This window comes from Rhipicephalus sanguineus, chromosome 7, assembly GCF_013339695.2.
Source record: "Rhipicephalus sanguineus isolate Rsan-2018 chromosome 7, BIME_Rsan_1.4, whole genome shotgun sequence".
NCBI lineage: Eukaryota > Metazoa > Arthropoda > Arachnida > Ixodida > Ixodidae > Rhipicephalus > Rhipicephalus sanguineus.
This window is the reverse complement of record NC_051182.1, coordinates 18796331-18816439: the sequence shown is the minus strand read 5'-3', so window position 1 is coordinate 18816439 and position 20109 is coordinate 18796331. Positions and strand designations below refer to the sequence as shown.

General features: G+C 45.7%; 1 protein-coding gene across 1 annotated transcript in view; it reads right to left on the bottom strand.

The window, feature by feature from the left end:
- The window catches only part of LOC119399317 (homeobox protein unc-4 homolog), a 111344-nt gene extending 101496 nt beyond the window's left edge, over window positions 1–9848 (bottom strand). Inside the window, exons 1-2 of the mRNA XM_049417337.1 lie at window positions 9797–9848; window positions 8907–9097 (exon numbers count right to left, since the gene is read on the bottom strand). Of these exons, the coding sequence (XP_049273294.1) occupies window positions 8907–9097; window positions 9797–9848 (243 nt within the window). The remainder of the gene's footprint in view (window positions 1–8906; window positions 9098–9796) is intronic.
- Window positions 9849–20109: the final 10261 nt, after the last annotated feature.

The window sequence follows — 20109 nt, the reverse complement described above, 5'->3', positions numbered from 1 at the left end:
ACACCTGGGCGCCGCCACCTTGGGCTGCTAAACGAATGGTTTCTTATTTTTGCATATCGCGACATGAATTAATAAGCTCATGTAACGCAGAATACCCCAACCCAACCGTTTCCATGCGTATGCGTTACCGTAGCACTGTTCGTTTAGTTGATAAAGATACAAAACGGCAAGGCTACGCGCCAATACTACGGCACCGACGCCCATCCGTAGGGTGGTCTATTGACCACAGTTTTTTAATCGCTTGTAGGGTTTAACCAAGTTTTGCAAGGCGCTGCGGGTCTGACTGACCATTGAAAACCATAGCACTCGGCCTGTTCTTTCCGCATACTGGCTGCGAAGGTTTGCTCGCCATCAGCTGTAGCCTAGCCGAACGTGCTATACTTATATAGGCGGCGCCTACAGGACAACTAGGGACCCTACAATGGCTGTAGGAACAAAATGATTCTGGGGACATTTTGACACATTTCCGAACGCACGTGTGAAAGAGAGAAATGAAAGGAAAGAAAAGCTTGGAAGTTGGCAATATGAAGCATCCTGTTTGCTACGGAACTGTGGACAGTTCGGCAAGGCATTAGAAAGGAAAAAGGAAACGATTGGAACAGAGTTCTCGAAATGCGGTTAACACAATTTTTGTCATTTCCTTTCATTGCGATAGTATTTGTGCGGACACTCCAGGCGAATTCTTGCCGACGCAGTAAGGTTACGTATACGCACATAAATATATATCCCACGAATAACCATAGTCCTAAACATTCCTTCGAAGCGCGCAACCACGGTATTGAACCACCGACCCTTCGATCGGTGGCGCGACGCCTTATAGCCCTGTAACATAGGCAAAACTAAAGCACTTTGCACAAAAACCACTTTATTGCTCTGAAGGACCCTTTGCAGAAAGAAGGTGCGCCGATGACACACGGCATCACACTAAGTTCTTTAGGTGGTTCGTGGCCTCTGCGATTAGCTCCGGTTTATTAGAAGAATACCGCGAAAAATGGCGCTGCTTGTTAAAGCACCTAGAGAAAAAAAGTGGCCGCGTATCTGCGTGCTTCGCTGCAAATGTCGTCGAAAGACGATAGTCGTCTGCCGGCCACTATATGAGTCCTCCTCCTCTATGTTGAATCGCCGCATCTGGTTCATAGCGTCGCATTTGCAGCGCAGCCCAAAAAACACTAGCATTTTACACGCAGCCTAAGAAACACTAGGGTTTTTAGAATTATGTATCTATGTATTTTCTAGTAAAGGAACACACCACCTAATACTTATGTACTGATGTTGCGCCTCAGATATGCATAACATTTGCTTTTTTATCGACAATGTTCACAAGTATGAATGGCGGTACCACTTCAATATGGCTGGGCGGAGTCCCGCAGGTGGTTAAACCTTGGCCGGGTGGTTGATTCGGGTGACAGACCGACAAACAGACAGACAGACAGATAGACCTAAATTTCTGCGTTTAAGTTCCCCAAGAAAGATTTAAAAAAGATAAAATCAAGGCAACTCCGCACTAGTGGAGCCAAACCTGAAGGAAATGTAGAGCTGGAAGGTCTTCTTTTCTTTAGGGGCGAAGCTCTTTAAAGCGGCACCCGTTCGTCCCCGTCGTAGTGCGTAACCAGTCTTAACGCTAGTACCAGATCTTGACCTCCAAGGTGGTGCCGGTGGGAGATTTCTCCTGTGCGTTGTTGAACAATAAAAAATTCGCAGCGTGCGCGTTAACTAAAAGCCGAATTCTTCTGTCTCTCATTCCCCATTAGCAGCCATTGGCATGTTCCAGTAGGAAACGTTAGTAGAAGTAGAAGTGTAAGTGTTAGCTAAAAGCCGACTTCTTCTGTCGCTCATTCCCATTAGCAGCCATTGTTTACCTCCAAGGTAGTGCCTGGTGAGATTTCTCCTGTGCGTGATTAAACAATAAAAATTTTGTTCAAAACGCCGTTGTTTGATGAAATAAACCAACGAAAGACGCCAGAGGTTTTCTAAAAGCAAAACGAAAAGACGCCAGATGTTTCTAAAGCAAAACAAAAGACGCCAGCTGCTTAACGAAAGACGCCAGATGTTTCAGGGGTTGGTGAATAGGGGGTTGAAAGAGAAAGAGAGAGAAAATAAATTATAAGGGGCAAAAAAATCGCAATACTGCTAGACTGGGCTGTTGCACGGGAGTACAAAAGGTGACGTCGTTGTCTCGACAGTGTGTTCTTGGGGGTTTAAGCGTGTTTACAACAGCCCCAGAGAGAATTGTGGCGGTACTCAGGGAGCCTTCGTTGAAAGGGTGCATTGATGAGTTGTGCGCGCTGTATGTGAGAGCAAACCTTTTTCGTTCGAAAAGTATATGCTGCTTTCCCATAAAGAAACTTTGCCGGGAAAGGGATTCTCCTATGTCGCGTCTCATTCTGTATGAGCGCCTTTCCGAAAGATATCCCCTTAGCCAAAGGGCATCAGGGTGCCCGTGTGTCAAGCGTATGAGACCATTTATCTACAAGCGCATACATACTCCTGTACACAAATACATCCTTTACTGTTTGGGGGCGCGCCTCTCTCAGATTCTACAGCGCTATGCGACCGTAGTTAATACGGACGCTTCAACAGGACCGAGGACAAAGTTGAACGACCTAAGAGAGTGGGCATGTAGACTTTTCCCCTCAATTTGAGGAACTGTTGCAAAACGGGTATAATGTTTCTACGCTAAGAGAAAGAAAAGATAGAAAAAAAATTGCATGAGTAGCACAAGGAACGTGCGAGTTTGCCATCTTCTGCCAGTCGAGTGGGAAGGAAATGTTTATTTTCGGAACTCAGAGACCCGCAGCATCATCTTCGTAGACCGGCGAATTCAACAACCACGCGTTCATTGTGCGCACTTTGACGAAGAGAAGCAACGTGTGCGCCAAACAAGCTGGCGCAGCGATTACGACGGTGGCGAAAGAAAAGGATCTGCTTAGCGCGTGCGATTCCTACGAGACGCGCAATTAGACAAGCCGCTGTTACCTCGCGTGTAACCCGGGTTCAAGGCTAGCCTCTCGCATATGCGCCGAGAAAGAACGTACACAAGGCGCGCATTAGAGAAATACATCACAAGATGGCGACTCTATTTGTGTAAGTGCTCATGGGTTACTTCCTATTGCCAGAGGCAACGCAGGCTGTTTCAATTGTGCATACACCTATACCTGTACTCGCGCGCACGTGCGTTTGCGTGCATGTGCGTGTGTGTGCGTGTGTGTGCGTGTGTGTGCGTGTGTGTGTGCCTGTTTGTACGCTGGCATTGAAGAATTGGCGACTGGATGGCGCAACGTTCGATGGTCCCGTCTGGGGACGTTTTTTCCGACAACGCAAATGGGGACACTTTTTCCAGGGACATTTTTTCCGGGCACGTTTTTTCCGGAACCCGGCATTAGTATCTTCGTGACTATCTCTTCTTGTTAACTTTTGTCTGCGTGTATGTCTGTGCGCGTGTAAGTGTGGGCTCCTACGTCATGTTTGTGTGCCTGATAGTGGGGAGCAGTTGCACCGAGGGAAACGCTGGTTGTTGGGGAATAGTATAGAAGCAATTTCGACAAGAACTACAAAAGTTGTACGCGGGGCACGCCATCTTTGTAATAACGTTTGCGGGTCTACGCACTGCTCAAGCCTTAGACTGTCGCGTCACTCCGCGGGAAAGAATCGGCACAGAAAAACTGCCTGAAATGTCTGAAACGTTTCGCTGTCTCCTATAAGAACACACCTTCAGGGGCATTGGAGCACCCGTGAAAAAAATAAATAAATGATACACCAAGCTATATAACGAGGTGTTTCTTTCGGGGTTTGTGTAACTCACACCGACTGCAGTGATGACGAAAAAAAAAAAAAAAAAGGACAGGGTCAAGGCTCACGTTCCAAACGTCGATAAGAAAGGTTTAGGTCCACAGGACCCTAAATGAGAGGCGAAAATGCGGAGCACCTTTTTTTTTTTTGTGCGTGTGTGAAACCGCTCTTGAACAGCAGGTGAGGCAGTCTGGAGCGACTCGTTGAAACCTTGACATCTGTTTCATATACAAGATGATAGGCGATGGGCGGGAAACAAACTGGCGGAAAAATACCTGGCTTCGATTGCGCCACTAGCATGAACCGGCCACCCTGCCACTCAAAGAAGTGACGCGCAAAGGAAAAAACGCTGCGCTGTAAACATAGCAGCCGCCGACCATCGCAAGCTTTCTTTTATTTCTGCGTGTGAGTTTTGCAGCTGCCACGTCACAAACGACGTCTGCAACACACGCGCAGGCATCACGCGAGAATAGGCGAGAAAAAAAAAAAAGGATGCCGCTGCTCCCGCGCTCTGTAGCGGTAGTTCTCGCCGAGCCTTCTGGAGTAGAGATGGCGCTAAGGAAACGTGCCCGTGAAGACGGCTTCCAAGACAGCTTTCAAGACAGCACGACGAGTGGCGGCGTTGTTATAACCGGTGTTTATGATGGGCGGGTAGGAACAAAGGGCACAACTCTAGTTGTTCGTTCCTATGATGTCTTCCGCGCGAACTGGCTCGCACGCGAACAGGCGGTAGTGTTGAGGAAAACGACGTCTCAGTGCGCCAGGGCTGCCGACACCTCGTAGATCTTTGCGAAAAGCATGCGTGTACGGCACTTATCTATCGGCTCATGCAGGGGCGGCGAGTAAAACAAGAAAGGCTGTGGCTATACTGAGGAATATTAGGGTTGCTAGTCGTGCAAGGCTTGAACCGCGGTGCCCAGACGGTCAAGAAAGACGTCCAGGATTTTTGGTGGCTGACATGACAAAGCGTTGCGTACATCAGTGTGCCGACGTTAGACGCCTTTCGGGAGCAGAAGACGGAAGGGATCGGTTCGGCACTTCAAGAAGATATCGCGCTATTTTCGAACGAGGCGCAGGGAGTGAGTAGATGATGAGGCCATTTTCTTTTATTTTCTGACACTGGTGTAAGCCTCGGCAACGATGCTAAATCCGCCCACTTTTTGTTGTTGTTGTTGTGGCGATGGGCGAACCTGATATTTCAGCATTTCTATGGGAAAACATGCCGGATGTCAGAAATCTGCACGGGCTCGGGCCTACCCGGAAACCCGGGCCCGGCCCGGCCCGTGGGCCCCGGGCCGGGCTCCGGCCTGAAGCTCCGGGCTTAGGGCCGGGCCCGGGTTTGAGGTGGCGGGCTCGGGTCGGGCCGGGCTTGGACTTTGTTCGGTTCTTTAAATGGACCCTATAGTGAAGCACTGAATCGTTTTAGACTGATAAAGTGTGTACTCTAAGAACTCGAATGTCATTCATTTCGTCATCATAAGTTTATTATCAGACAAGAAAATGAAGGTCGAAATTTCATTTTCTTTTAATTTCGCGCCGAAACTCAGAGCATGACGCCACAGACTTCAAACTGTATTTGTCGTACTTGGGGGACAGTGGCTCTACAAAATTTCCTGACACTCGATATGTTAAGTCTATGGCCCCCTGATAGGTCAATGTACTTCATTTTTAGTGATTAGGAACTACGTAGGCCTCATTAGACGCCGTAAGATGTCATGGCGTCTGCTGCGCGAATTTCAAGGAGGCGTCGCCAACCGCATTTATCTTTTTGCGTGTTTTCTCACTTACCAAGAGTCTTGTGCCGGCGAGCGTGGTGATTTAGAAATTACAAAATACTAATTTACTGATAGTAGATTTTTTTTTCTTTCTAGTGCCCCTTCAAGTGTGTTCCACATACGTTGTGCATACATATATGTTTCACATTTTCTCTCGAAAAAACGCTTTCTTTAATGTGGGGCAAGCTATTTGGAGAATTTTTTTAGGAACAAGTACGGAACTTGTTTTGCTCCTTTCATATGCGGCTACTTGAATTATCCTAAACCGGCGAGCTAAAAGTAGATATACCAGGCACTTATATAGCTAACATGTCGCTATTCTGAGCTTTATTTGCATTCGTTATCATTTTATATCGAAAATGCTAATTAGGGGAGGGGCTAGGTCGTATCAAATGCCCGCTAACGTTGCCATTTAACAGAAGAGCTTTCCGATATATCACATGTGGGTCGTTTCTGAAGGGTATTTGGCGGCAGGATTCCAACAACATATCGACACCTATCTTCAACATGACTAAAATCTGGACGCCGATTTTGAAATATTGAGTTTTGTTTCACGGTTAGGTATCAACATTTGGTAGCCACAGGGAATGCCTCACGAGAACAAAAATTTAGACCTGTAATGCCTGTGTAGCTTAAAGGGGTACTGACACCATTTTTCGAAGGCGAGTTTACTCTGCCATACAAATCTTCACTATGCAGAGACGGCTCTGAGCAAGTGTGAAGCTCAGCAAATACTGATAAGATGTTTTAATTTGATATTAAAATCATTTTTCCATGGCGCACCTACTGACATCGACACTAGCTTGACGTCAGGCTACAGTACAAATTCTGGTGACTTTACGCAGCAGTGTGGCTAGTTGTGATGGCGTTATGTACCAAAACTTCTAAGATGGCCGCTTGTGCGTCATCAAAACATCCAAAATAGCCGCTGGTGCGTCACCAACGGAGCCACGGTGCGGAGCGGCCGTGGAAATGTCACTATATATTGTGCGAGCACGTGACGAGAAGCTCATACCGTGTTGTGACCTCAGGGTACAGTACGAACTGAAACTAGCTTTTAAAAACATACTGTAATTAATTTTTCAGGGCGCACTCCCGCTTAACACTACCTTTTCTAGGCTCATGATGGCTTGACCTTTCATTTGACGCAAAAAAACGACAACTGAAAATATTCGTGTGAGTACCCCATTAAAAACATATATATATATATATATTATCAAGAAAATGAAAAATGGGACGAAGATAGTCATGTGCGGGCCGTGAGCCTCTAGCGAGAGGCCCACGAGCCGCGTGTTTGGGTCCCCTGCGCTATACAGGTATAGTGTGAGAGCTACGTGATACTGTCGCAACACCGTTGGAATGTGCAGGAATACCGTAGGTTCAAACAGCATAAGGCGCGAGGCCAAATATATTTGCTTGACGAAATATCACGCTTGAAAAAAGACACGTATTCCGTGCCGGGTGATGTCCCTTTACCTCGAACGATATGCATCCAATGAGCAAGCGCCGTGAAGCTTATTCAAGCCTTTATTACAAAACTGTAACGAACACCGAAAATAGATCGAAATCGCTTCGTCCACCTCCTGCTAATCCTGCCCGCGTATTCCACGTATTCCAGTGATCACCTTCTACCAGTAAAACATCGTTAGGAAGGCATAGATGGATCATTAGGCATAGAGCGCGGTGCAAGCCATGCACAACATACACTGCTGAAAACAGCCAGGAGAAAAGTGATACTGAATGGTGTCACGACGTTCGGGAACGATAGAAACGAAGGGATAAGCTGCACAGCGACGTTCATTCTGCAGAGGTCTACCACCACATCCTAAATTTACTCCAGTGGTGGAAGTTAGAAGAACGACTGCCGACATCTTCACAATTCGCAAGGCAGATGTGCACGCCTGCGGCAAGCGCATGCAGTGCGAGAAACTTTAGCGTGGCAGGATATGTGATGCAACGGTGGATGGCGTGCTTAAAGCCGGAATCTCTAGATAATTTGGTTTTTTTTGCACAATAACACGTGAAGAAATAAAGTATAAAATATGCCACAAAAGACTTATCGACTTTATATAGCAGCAGTGGTGTGATATATGAAAAGAATGCTACCACAAATACTATTTTCGTCCTTTCGGCTGCCTATACGTATTTCTAAAAGTACACGTGGTGCACACGGTTCGTTATAATTTTTATCTAGGTTAGTGTATTTACAACAAGGTAATAAACTTGGCTTTCTTCCTGTATCTTGCTGTGGCAAGGTGCTGCAATGCTGAAGACAGGTGCTACATATCCAGAAGCCGGGTGCACAATTGCATTTGTCATTAGAGCACTGAACGCATGCTGCAAATCACTTTCCTTGCTGCAATATCTACTACAAGACGATCTTGATGATCCCCATTGCATTTGCAAAAAGAAAAAAAAACAGTTAGGTATACACTGCCGAACGTTACCCAGCATGTCCACTGAACTGTTTCCACCGTGAGCCCCTTTTTACACGAAATTACCGTAGGTTAAAGTAGAATTGTTAGCGAAGCATTCGCCATGAAAGCGTAGATAATTGCTACTTAACATTTTGCTGTAGATTCTATGTTCTCGAAAAACCACCTATATTATTGGATCGGGCCTCTGTCGGGCCTGATCTGCCGTCGGGCCGGGCCGGGTAGGCGAAATTTTTTCTCGGGTTCGGGCCGGGCCCGGGTCCCGCATTGAATCACCGGGCCGGGCGGGTAAACTTGAACGAGTTCCGGGCCCGGGCCGAAAATCACGGCCCGTACAGTGCTCTAGCATGAACGCCTCTACCACCTCAGAACTGATGGTCACTACGATAAGGGATTCGTAGGATCCGATAGTATGAATTTGGAGCTTCAATATACGCAAACATTGGCAAAAAACACTTGATGTTCTCGCCACTGGCTTCAACACATATTTTTTTTTATCTCAACTACCCTTTTGCAAATAAGTATATATATGCCAGCTTTTACTTCATTTAATTCGTTCCACTAGCATGATACGAATCATCCATACAACGCCCTGTTTGCCAATAAACACCACAGGCTAGTATCGTGTTGCTGAGCTTCCCTATATGGCAACACTGCGCAGAGACGTGATTCACTTATCGAGAGACACGATTCTATATTCAACATATTTAAAAAAACGCGCTTTAATTTGGACATGAACATGGCGATGACGTTATAATATTATACGTGTACGTTCTCTCCACATAACACCACCTCAACCAAAATTGAGGCGTCAGTCACAGGCGAAGCTGGAAAGAACCATTTCAGCTTCGCTCTAGATGTGCCATGAAGACTTAGATGGTGCCATGCTCGGGATGACGTCACTGACCTGTACACGTGACTCGATGAGGTCTAGCCGCATGGCGAGAGCCTCCCTCATGAAGACGTCCGGGTAGTGACTGGCCTCGAATGCCTTCTCGAACTCCTCCAGCTGCCAGCCATTGAAGTTGGTCCGCGTGCGACGCCGCTTGCCGCTTCCGCCGTTGCTGCTGCCGCCATCTTTGTCTGACTCCGCGGCATCTGCGATACGAGACAAACGACACGCGCTGTCGGAAATCTGCGATTAATTAAATACGGACATATCGTATTGTTCTAACTGTAAAATGATGCAGATGGCGTGTGGCTCCGGTCAGGTAACCCTAGCATAGCGAGTTTTGTGCGAAGACTCCATCGATCCCCTTTTATGCCACTGTTATCATTTCGACAAACAATGGCAGACTCTCCGGCATGCCGAGAATAGAATACATGACCGTAAATTGTCGATATTTGTTTCTTCAGGTCATAATGGGGCACGCCTAACTGCCGCAGGTGAAGATCCTACTACGTTCCAGCTTCTTTTATCGACCATCTGTACAGAGTGCTTGGGCGGTCATTGAGCGCGTGCCGGTTCATGATGACGATAATTTTCTATCTACGACGCACGGCAAACCCGACCATAACAGTTCTGCTGTCAAAAAAAAAAAACACCTACAGCGCCTATGTGCCACAGAATTAGGGCGAATCCCACTACTCGCGACACTGGTTTACTAAACATTAACAAGGGAACAGCACAAGGCAACGGGCGGCAAACTCTGATTAAGATTTCTGTACATATGTAATTAATAATTGAGCAAAACACGAAGTATCCCAACATCCACCCACCACCTACCCCAGCGCCTATCCACGACATGTCCCGCCACCCATCCATTTAGTGTCCGCCCACCCACAAACTCTCCCAACATCCACCCATCACACCCATCAAGTGTCCCACGATGGCCACCTTTATTTTCATCATAGCCACCTGAATTTGCTTCATAAATTTTATGATTGCCAATTCTATAGTATCTTCAATATGGTGCACGCACAGATACAAATACACATACGCACAGACACTTAGAGGGTCGGACTTCGCCCGAAATAAAATACCGCTTACGGTCCTGCTCACCATACGATGTGATTGCAACCAGGTGGCGTCATGATAATAGTCGATAGTTATAACGGTTGTGCGCAGACATGGAAGAATAATCTGTCGCATCTGTGAGCCGAACTAACAGCTTTCCCGCACGATTACAAATAAGATCTTTTTTTAACATGCACAGCCACATGTCGAAGGATTTCGCTATGCCTACCACTCCTACGATAGAGTTATAATTATATTCATTCGCCACTTTTATTTTTCTCATTTTTAGTGGTTCCGGACAAGCACGTCAACCAACTCATCGGAACTCGCGTAATTTTCGAAAACGCTGTCTGCTTTGCCTGACAACCCAGTTATCTTCCGGAGAAAATAATCTCGGACACTCTGCAAAACCTATTTCGGACGCTGAGGCGTCGCTGCATGTCAGTCAGGTGTCCTGTCTACACGGTACCAGTTAAGTGAAGACAGTTCTTGAAATTGAGTCCTTAGGTGTGTAATACGAGGCGGGTAAACTGCTCGCTCAAAGCAAAAAAAAGAATAAAAACCTCGCTAGGAAGTTTCGAGTTTGACAGGCTGACGCAAGGTTCCGAAGAGCAATAATTTACGCAGAAAGTTAAGGCAGATATGAGCACAACTAGAGCGTCATACAAAAAGAGAGTCCACTGCTCGGCCAAATAAAGAATAACAAGTATACGCCTGAAGGAAACCGGCTGATGTAATAGAGGGGTGTCAACGTTAAGTAGGCGGCTTGCAGCCGATAATTACAAAACGGACGACGGCGTTCACAACGGTCGCCGCGCAACAAACGCGTATCTTTTGTTTCCTCACACCTGCCTTCCTTTGTTGCAGACGACAACGCGTCCTTCATCGTCTGAAAGGCGCCCACTTTGCTGGCAGGAGATGAGATATCCATCATCTTTAATTGAACGCTTCCATACCTCATTATGTATGGTAAAATTTTATTACGGGTAACACACTTTGGGTGATCTGTCTTGATCAGAGAGCCGAGACAGGCTCAGGTAGTCAGATTCCAAGCAACGACGGCACTGGGAAAATATCCCCATAAGTAGTGCATCTCAATATAAGTGGCGGTTTGAATGTCTGTCGAGTGGAGAACAAATATTTCTATTTGCTGAACTGTACTGTGATCGGCGATTTCTGATATTTATATGGGCTTGCATGATTTGACAATCCCATAAAAATGTCACCAGTCATTTGCCCGTGTTTGGTTTCTCAGTGTTTGGGTTCGTTGCGCAGTAAGAAAATATGTCTATAGATAGCTCTTGACATTTGAAATATTGCCTATTCGCTGGCACTGTCGTTTCCCCTGTTCAAATACATGTGGAATAAAAAGAAACCAAGTTTTTGTAGGCCCAGTTGCAGGATCGCGTTAAACGTTCAAAAGATGCCGAAGTTCAACTGAAGCTCTATCCTTTGGCCTCTCTTTAGTTAGAGTGTTTCTTTCCATGTTAAATTCGATGATTCAGTGTATGAATTAGTCAATGAACCCTTCCGTACATCGATCAACCAGCCTCTCAATCAATGAAGTATTCGCTTATCTTCTACATTGAATATAATTGAATTGACTTTATTCACAACAGTGTAAACAATGTTGCGGGAGACCAGGGAAGAAAAGCAGGTTAAAGCAACTTGAGCTTGTCCTGGCCGCCCTACACACACGCCAGCATAGCGGTCGTTTCAACAAAAAAATAAATGAAAGTTACATATAAAGTGCATTGTACATTTTGAAGCATATTATATCCCTAATCATGATAGATTGTTGAACAGGAAATGTCGCTGGAAGCAACGTTCCGAGCTCAGCTATTGTTTAGATAATTTCTGTCGTGCAAACATTGGCTTTAGGGACATTCCCTGCTAAACGATTTCTCTTCACTTGAAGTCTCCATCTTCCCTTGGGCATATGTCTCGTTTTCACTTTTCAGCGGTAAAGAAATACTAACATCGCCATTGTGTTTAACACAATGTTCCGTTTCAGCATGACAGTTCGACTGGTTTCTCCCAAAGAATAAATGGGCAATGAAGAACCTTGCTCGGCAATTCTCAGTGGATGCAACTGTTCTCGGCAGGTCCCCCATTTCAGTGTTGCCGTTTTAATGCTCGCGTGATTTCTCGTTTCTTACCGAGAGTAAACGCCCCCAGTGATGAGTTCTGCTCTGTGGCTTGATATCCATCGCCAATAATATCGATTCTTTGGAAACAAATTTCGAGCCTATCGACTCGAAAACAACCCCAGTCCTAAAACTAAAGAACAAAAAGCAAAGTAAAAAAAGAGAAGCGCAGTCGATTTATACGAAGCGACGAGCTACGTCTGCCGCAAACACGACCGGTAACGCCCATGCGCTGTTTCGAATCTCGTGACCGGGGCTAATTATTGCGCTACAGTTCTCTGCGAATCATGTCGACGACAACTTACGCAGGACGGGCGAAAGCAATCTTATCTTGGCAATCTAGTTCGTTGTACGGGTGCGCTGCGTACGCTCAAGTTTCTTAATTCGATTTCGACCCGGAAAAAAAGGATGTACGCGATTGTGGGAGCTTGCACACGTGGTGTCTTCGTTTTATACGTAGAATTCTGAAAAAAAAAATGAAACGTACAGCCCTTCAGCTAACTTGAAACGTAGTTGGAGGCACCAAAGTGGTGCGCTTTTAAGCTCAATTTAGTTGTGGGCGTGGCACTTTTGGGTAATTTTCGCGAGCAGAATGCCGTGAGCACATGCTCATATTGTCTGAAACGAGACGCTTCCTGGGGCAGCAGCAGGCGATCGGAAAAGACGGTCGTTGAAAACATCAGACGAACGTTGAGCGATCGAGGCTTTTGTTACGCAGTACATTAAGTAGCCAGATAGTTTCTCCTGCGGTTGTAAATTTTCTTCGTACAGTACGAAGCGGATCACTCTTACTGCGAGAAGACACTTGATAATCGAAACAAGTCTTCCAGTAGGAAAGAGTGGTGGTGGTGGTGATGCGGCATTGAAGTTCCCGCAACGACTCTCCATGACGTCACAAATTTTCACGGCGTCTGTTAGGGCATATATGATTAGTCACTCGTAAATACGTTTTGCAAAAAGCGTTGAATTGTCCTGTACAGTTGGTGGCTGTTCATAGCTTTTTTGTTTCGCTGTGTACTTGCAAACGAGAGAGGCACGATGCCAACAGATGGTGAGCGAAAGTCATAACTGGTTTGTTTCGCATCATGTGACGTGTCACGTAATGACTCATAACAAGACAGGCGGAGAAAAAAACGGAAGGCCTTGAAGAACGCCAAGAGGGAAACAAAGCTAAATAGCCATAGCTGATGCCACCATGAACCACTCTCATAAAATACAGATTATTGTGGATCGTTTTGTTGAAACACCACTTGCCTTGCGCAGCAATGGAAATGGATTAGATCCTTTTTTTATGCTCAATATAGTAAAAGACGATTACAGTGTTCTTACGGGAGCATGAGACTTGGCGCTGCAAGTTTCGGGAACCTTAACTGAGCCAACTATGGTGAAATAGGAAGTATAAAAACTACAAAAAAGCTTTACAATTTGTGACGTCACCATGATGTATGCGTATAGCCCCGTTGCGATTTCGCCGCGAAATGCCGAAAAGGCACCTCGATCTTTATTTGCATTTCGAATGTTGAACCAATAATCGTAAAATGAAGGAAAAGAAGCTCATCAATTAGTAAATTATTAGTTTAAGCTGCTTTACAGTATCACTTTAGTGTGTCATTGGAAAAAGATTTTAGTGGCACAGGCGCGAGGGCATGCTGACGCAGCTTCCTGCTAATTGCCCATAATTTGCACTAAGGATGTATTGCGATTTTTCTGGAATTCATCGTCTGAAATCCAAATCCGCAGGCTGAAAGTTTTCTTAGCTCTACTGGCAGCACTGACACCTGAAAAGCCGAAGGGGCCTTATATGTCATGGAGGTATCGAATGACACCGGTCGGTTCACTTCAATTTAATGTGCAATCACTTTTGAAAACATATTTCAAAACGTCATTTTATTCACAAAAACCGCATTAGCGCAGCAAAAGCAATCTCCAAACACGGCAAAATTAAGTTAAGACAGGTATACACGATCCATATCGATCAATATTCCCCTTTGCAGTGCGAGATGGCGTAATCAACAGAGGTGGTATAATTAACCCGCCATCTCTGTAAGCCAATGCATCAGGCACGTATCGCCGTAGTAAAGCGGACACCGGACAGCTTAAGGATGAGGTATAGACGCAGGAACGATTTGGAGATTCAAAGTCGATAACGCGTTGACCAGAAAAGCTCTGGTTTTGAAAAAAGAAATGTTTCTCCCCGCACTTTGAGTCCATTTTTAGATAACCGTAATTTGACCAAGAAAAGTGCGCTGCGCGCGTCCACGGAAAATCCTCACGAAGTAAAAATTAGGGGTGTGCGAATATTCGAAACTTTCGAATATTCGTCGAATATTACATTCGAAATATTCGTATTCGATTCGAAAGTCGTGTATTCGAAAAGTTTTGAATATTCGATAACTTTGAATATTCAAAAAATTCGAATATGCGATTTGATTATCATGCATACAATAACTCGTCTTCCACATTTCTGCTGCGTTCGTATCGCTAAAAACGTTGCCGAGAGGAGCGATAAACATCGTAAGTACACGGAGGCACGGAGGCACGATATCTTCCTGCGACGAGTGCCCCAATACGTACGATTTATTGCTGGTGCATTTCCGACGTGCAGCGCTGTTGGCGATCATGTAACCGTAGATTTTCAATATTATGCGGCCGTAACGTGCCGCACTACCACTCGTTCACTATGCGGGACCACTTATGAAGAAAGACACCGACCCATGTGACTGGTGGCGGACTGTAGCACCTTCAGATACCCCAGTCTGTAAAAGCTTTGCCCCATGTAACTCCCTATACCAGCCACTTCTGTTCCAGGCGAGCGTGCGAGTACAAGTATGATCGCTGACGTCTAAAAACTTTACTGGCAATCATTCAGAGCTGTTCATGACGTCACTGCGACCCTGAGAAACACTGAATCAAAACATATGCCAACTTTTATTTGTCGCATACTAATTTTCCATGTTTTCTGGTGATGCGAATTTCGGATGATACGAATATTTTCGGCAACCCCGCGAGATTCGTATCACCAAGATTTTACTGTATTTGCTTGTGTTGTGATGTGCATTGTGCTAGCCTGGACATTGTGTTCTGGAGATAGCAGTGTATGTTGTGTTGCCAGTCAGGCTGTTAATGTTTTTTTTTTCGAATAGCTACACGTTAAATAAAATTCGTTTCATTAAGGGTAACTGACTGGATTCCAAGAGATGGCAAACGCGTGAGGGGGAGACAGAAAATTAGGTGGGTAGATGAGATTAAGAAGCTTGCAGGTATAACGTGGCAGCAGAAAGCACAGGACCGGGTTGATTGGCGGAACATGGGAGAGGCCTTTGCCCTGCAGTGGGCGTAGACAGGCTGATGATGATGATGATGAAATAAAATATTTTTACTGTGGAGGCATTTTTCCTTTGATATTCGATATTCGATTCGATATTCGAAGGTGGATATTCGTATTCGATTCGTATTCGAAAAATTTGATATTCGCACACCCCTAGTAAAAATATAAAACTTACAGAGTACGCCGAACAGTGGTGAGCTCGCATTAACTATGGCCACCCCGGATTATTTAACGCCAGGTTAAACCCGAATACACGGGCGCTTCTTTCCATTTCACTTCCCATCGAAATGCGGTCGCTGCGGCCGCGAAACGAACCCGCGCCCTGTGTTCTTAGCAGGGAGAGCACAGCCGGTAGGCCGCCATGGCGGTATCACTTCAGAGACTATTCTAAGGTTGCAACCCCTTAAAATTCAGTTATCTATGTTTCACGACTTCTCGTAGATGTCTGACTTAAATTGGAAAATAACTTCCCTAGAAATTGACTCATCTAATTGATGATGTTAACGTAATAAAGGTATATTGAATGGATGCAGAGCGAACCAATTTCCTCTCATATGTTTCACGCATTTGCCTGTTCGTCATGTATATATGCAATGGCCTGAGCTTGCACAGAAGCGTGCCTGGTTAGCTCAGCTTCCAGTCTGCAGCCTTAACCAGAGCGTGACTGCTCAATATTCGCGTGACTCGTGGCTTCTTTCTTTCCCCCTTCTACTGCTTCCTTTCATTGCGCATAGCTCGCTTCTTTGTTTTTATTCCTCGGCCGAGACAGAAGGGCATGCGATGCTTCATTATAGACGCGCCCGAGGTAACAGAAAAACCCGCCACGTGCTGTTCATTAACCCCTTCCTACATTTCCACTCATGTGCCGGTTCTGTTATATGCGCGTGCCACAAGTTATGACGCACAGCCCTTCATTAAGGGCCGACGTGTGAAGGCAGGCACCACGGCTGTTGCCTGTTCTGGGAAGGGTCCTGCGCTAAAGTGTTTTCTTGTCATGGGCTCACCTCTAACCACATTCTGATGTGTACCTGCCTGAACCTCGATATGAATATGAGGCGTCACACTTGGGATTCTTTAACCTTCAGATAAATCTAAAATACACGGGTGTTTTTTTTCTGCATTTCCTTTCTATCGAAATGCGGCCACCGTGGCCGGCAATCGCACCCGCACCCTCGAGCTTAGCAGCGTAGCACGTTAGCCGCCTCGCTGCCACTGCGAGTAGACATGTATTATTTCAAGGTATTAATTAAAATATAGCAGCCTGATTTTCGGCCTATCCCCCTTAGCGATAGACGGTGTGTTGCAAAAACATTGCCATCATCATCAACAGCAGTAGCTGCCGTTGCTGATAGCCGGTGAAAACGATAACCCAGAATTTTTCTTCCATATTTACCATTTTTCTCTTACTAGGGCAATCAGTGCCCACGCAGCACACCTACGATATCTAACCTGATGACGGTGATTGCTATAACGTATATCGGCATCCGCTTTGAAAAAAAGGAAAAAATTGGGAAACGATAAAATACCCAACCAACGTTGTTTGGTGCAATAAGGCGTTACTTCATTACATACAGTCTTACGACCCGGCTATATCTATTATTCATTTTTATTCATGCACGCTTCTATCTATATGTACAGGTACCTACGCCTGTAAAAACTCCGGTTGTATCATTTCCTCTCCTCTTTTGTTTTCTCCAGTAGCTCTGAACCTCTCTTGGTTGTCTGAGCCGCTGACAAGTCAAAACATCAATCCCTTCCACTAAAAAGCCCCTGAACTGCGAACTAAAGTTACCTTATGTGGCTTCCAAAGGCGTAATTTGGAGCCATATACAGAAGCTTGAACACTGACTGACGTTGTGCGTCACTACTCGGATAACTAGTGAATTTCCAGAGCGAGGAGAGATGTCCGGGTGCCTGACCTGCGTTCTCTTAATGCAGACGGTCGAAAGCAGACGAAACAAGGTGCGAGTCAGACGGCGCATAACGACGCTCGAGCGGCACCGGAGGCGTTCTTGTTTCGATCGTTGGCAACAATGAAAGTACCCGAGGGACGCCCCCATTGTTACACACAGCGCTCGCACGCCGCCCCATAGATAAGGAAAGATCATTGGCGAAAACAACGACGCCTGTGGAGAGCCCGCTTCATACGACACCGCACCGCTCGCGGTCCATTAGCGACAGCCAGTTGCTTCGCGGATTCACTCAGGAAAGCCACGCCACCTCAACAAGCACAAAGCAGTGGCCAATCTCACACTCACGAAGAGGCTTCTCGACCATGAAGAGGCTGCGTCTACTCGAACTATTTCCCATGGAAACCGTCAAAGGATGTGCAAGTGGTAGCGCGAGAGAGAGCGTTCCCCTGCACAGGTATCATTAAGCCTAAAGACGGCGCCTCTTTCTATTATATTTACGACAGCGCTAACTCATCTACGCCCTTCCCCTTTCCGCCCACATTGGCGACGACACCCACGTGTTCACCTCAACGATTTACCGAGGGAAAAACAGAGGCTGCTGGTTCCAGTATACTTAGGCCTCGTTTCATCAGGAAGGGCGTCTCACTGCAGAAAGCGTTAGGACATCACAGCTCGAAAGCGGCTGAGCTTTTTCCCGTGGCTGACCGGACGCACGTCTGTTTTCCGCTATGGTGGTCGGTGATTCTATTTCAACTGCCTACTTTTTACTGCCGTCCTTTCGCAATTTTTTTCCCAAAGCTGCGAAATGACTTTTGGGTGCTCGCGCGGTCTCCCATGGTGCCTAGCCTTGAGGCTGTTTCCGTGTGTCGATTAGGGAAGCCACGCCAGTTCCAGGACCGCCTGAAACCTTGTGGAAGAAAGCCCGATTTGTCAGTGTCGCCTGGCAAAACAGCAAGTACGGAATATTGAGGGTGAGATATTATTGCCTAAATGCGGCTGTAAATAAGAGTATAGTAACAGGTCGATTCCACGAAAGATCAAAAAAGTGTGTATATTCGATGTTTCCGATTTTCCTGATAATTTTGTATGTTGTGCACATATGACTGCACAGCACGAAATCGCAGTTCGTTTTCAAATAGAAATTTTTTTCATAACAGGAAAATTCGACAAGTGTCGCCGGTTGACGACGACCAGTTCACGAAGAGTGCGTTTTCGTAAATTCGCGATCATGCTGGCAGCTACTTAAGCTATGTATTACAAATATCTTTCTTTTTCGCGGAAGTAGAAGTAAAGAGGAAATAGCTCTTATGATTTCATGGAATTCTGAGCAAATTATGTATTTTTAAAAATTCACGAAAAACGCTGCGTTTTCGCATTCTCTTTTTTTTCTCATCTAACACGCTGGTTTGATTTTGTGATAGCGTTTGTGATAGTATTTTTTTTCATGTATGTAACGCGCTAGTTTGTTTTTTGACAGCATTTTCATATCCTTGTGTGCCTCTACTGTATGCCCTGTATACGGGGGCTTGGGCTTTCCTCAAGCGAATTGTATCGCTTTTCGTCCAAGCTTGCCCACATGTTTAGGATGTAAATAAACTTTGATTTGATTTGATTTGATTTGAGCGCGCGCTCGCGCCAAGGAGAAGTCTTCTTATTCTTGTTCTTCGAGAGCCTTGATGATGATATCGAGTGCGGAGCACTTTAATGGCCCGGGCTGTCGTATGCCGTCGTCGCTTGGCGTAACGCAAGCAAAACCACGTACAGTATACAAATAGAAAAAAAAGGAGGCAGCAAGCGAGAAATAGAAAGATAAAGAAAGAAGGAGAAAAATACGAAAAAAATATAAACAAATATAAATAAAGAGAGAAAAAAAAGAGAGAAAACAATCGAAAAGGGAAAAAGAAAGAAATAGAGGAGGAAAGAAAGAGAAAAACCGAAGAGAAACAAAGGAGGCTGCCCAGCTCCGCACTTCCTTCAGGCTTGGCACCACTAGTTCGAACCTGCCTTAATTTCTTTTTACCGCCGCAGTAGTTCAATTGGAAGAGCATCGTACGCGTTATTCGAAGGTTGCAGGTTCGGTCCCTGCCTGCGGAAAGTTGTGTTTTCGTTTACTTCACATTTATGTCATAATTAATACACATAACGTCCCTATTATTTCCTTGGCTTGATTGTCTGTTGTTTCTCATTAAGAGTCGTGTCCAATAAAGAGAACGAGCCCTTAGATTCCCCTTCTTTCATCCCCTGTAGTTAGTAACTCTATGGTAGTACAGTTACTAACGTTGTAATGCTACTTCCCTGTATGTTAGAAGTTGGTAGTTCCCACCTGCAGCTACTACATCGACAGCGAATGTTGCGACAAGCATTTACTACCTTGAAATTAGTAAACAGCACCATTTTTTTAGGGTAGGACGGGTGGTCCCCGCCGAGAGGTGGCTCGACATGCACGCCTGGCAAAATCGCGGTCATGTGCGTTCGACAAGAACTCGTTATACGATACTGTAACATTTTCGATGCACATGTAGATGGTTAACTTAAAGGGGATGACACCTCGAGATGCTAATTAAAACCGCGCGAATGCGGTATACACGCCGCCGTGGGCTGCAGCGTACAGACAGGACGTGCACAGGCGACGTGCACAGGCGCCGTGAAGGCGCAATTGCCGCGTCTAATAGACACCCGACACCGTGGAGCTCATTAACGTTCGACGAAGCCACCTCGTTTTATTAATTAAGCCCCGAGGAACCATGCTGTGTATAATAGCGACC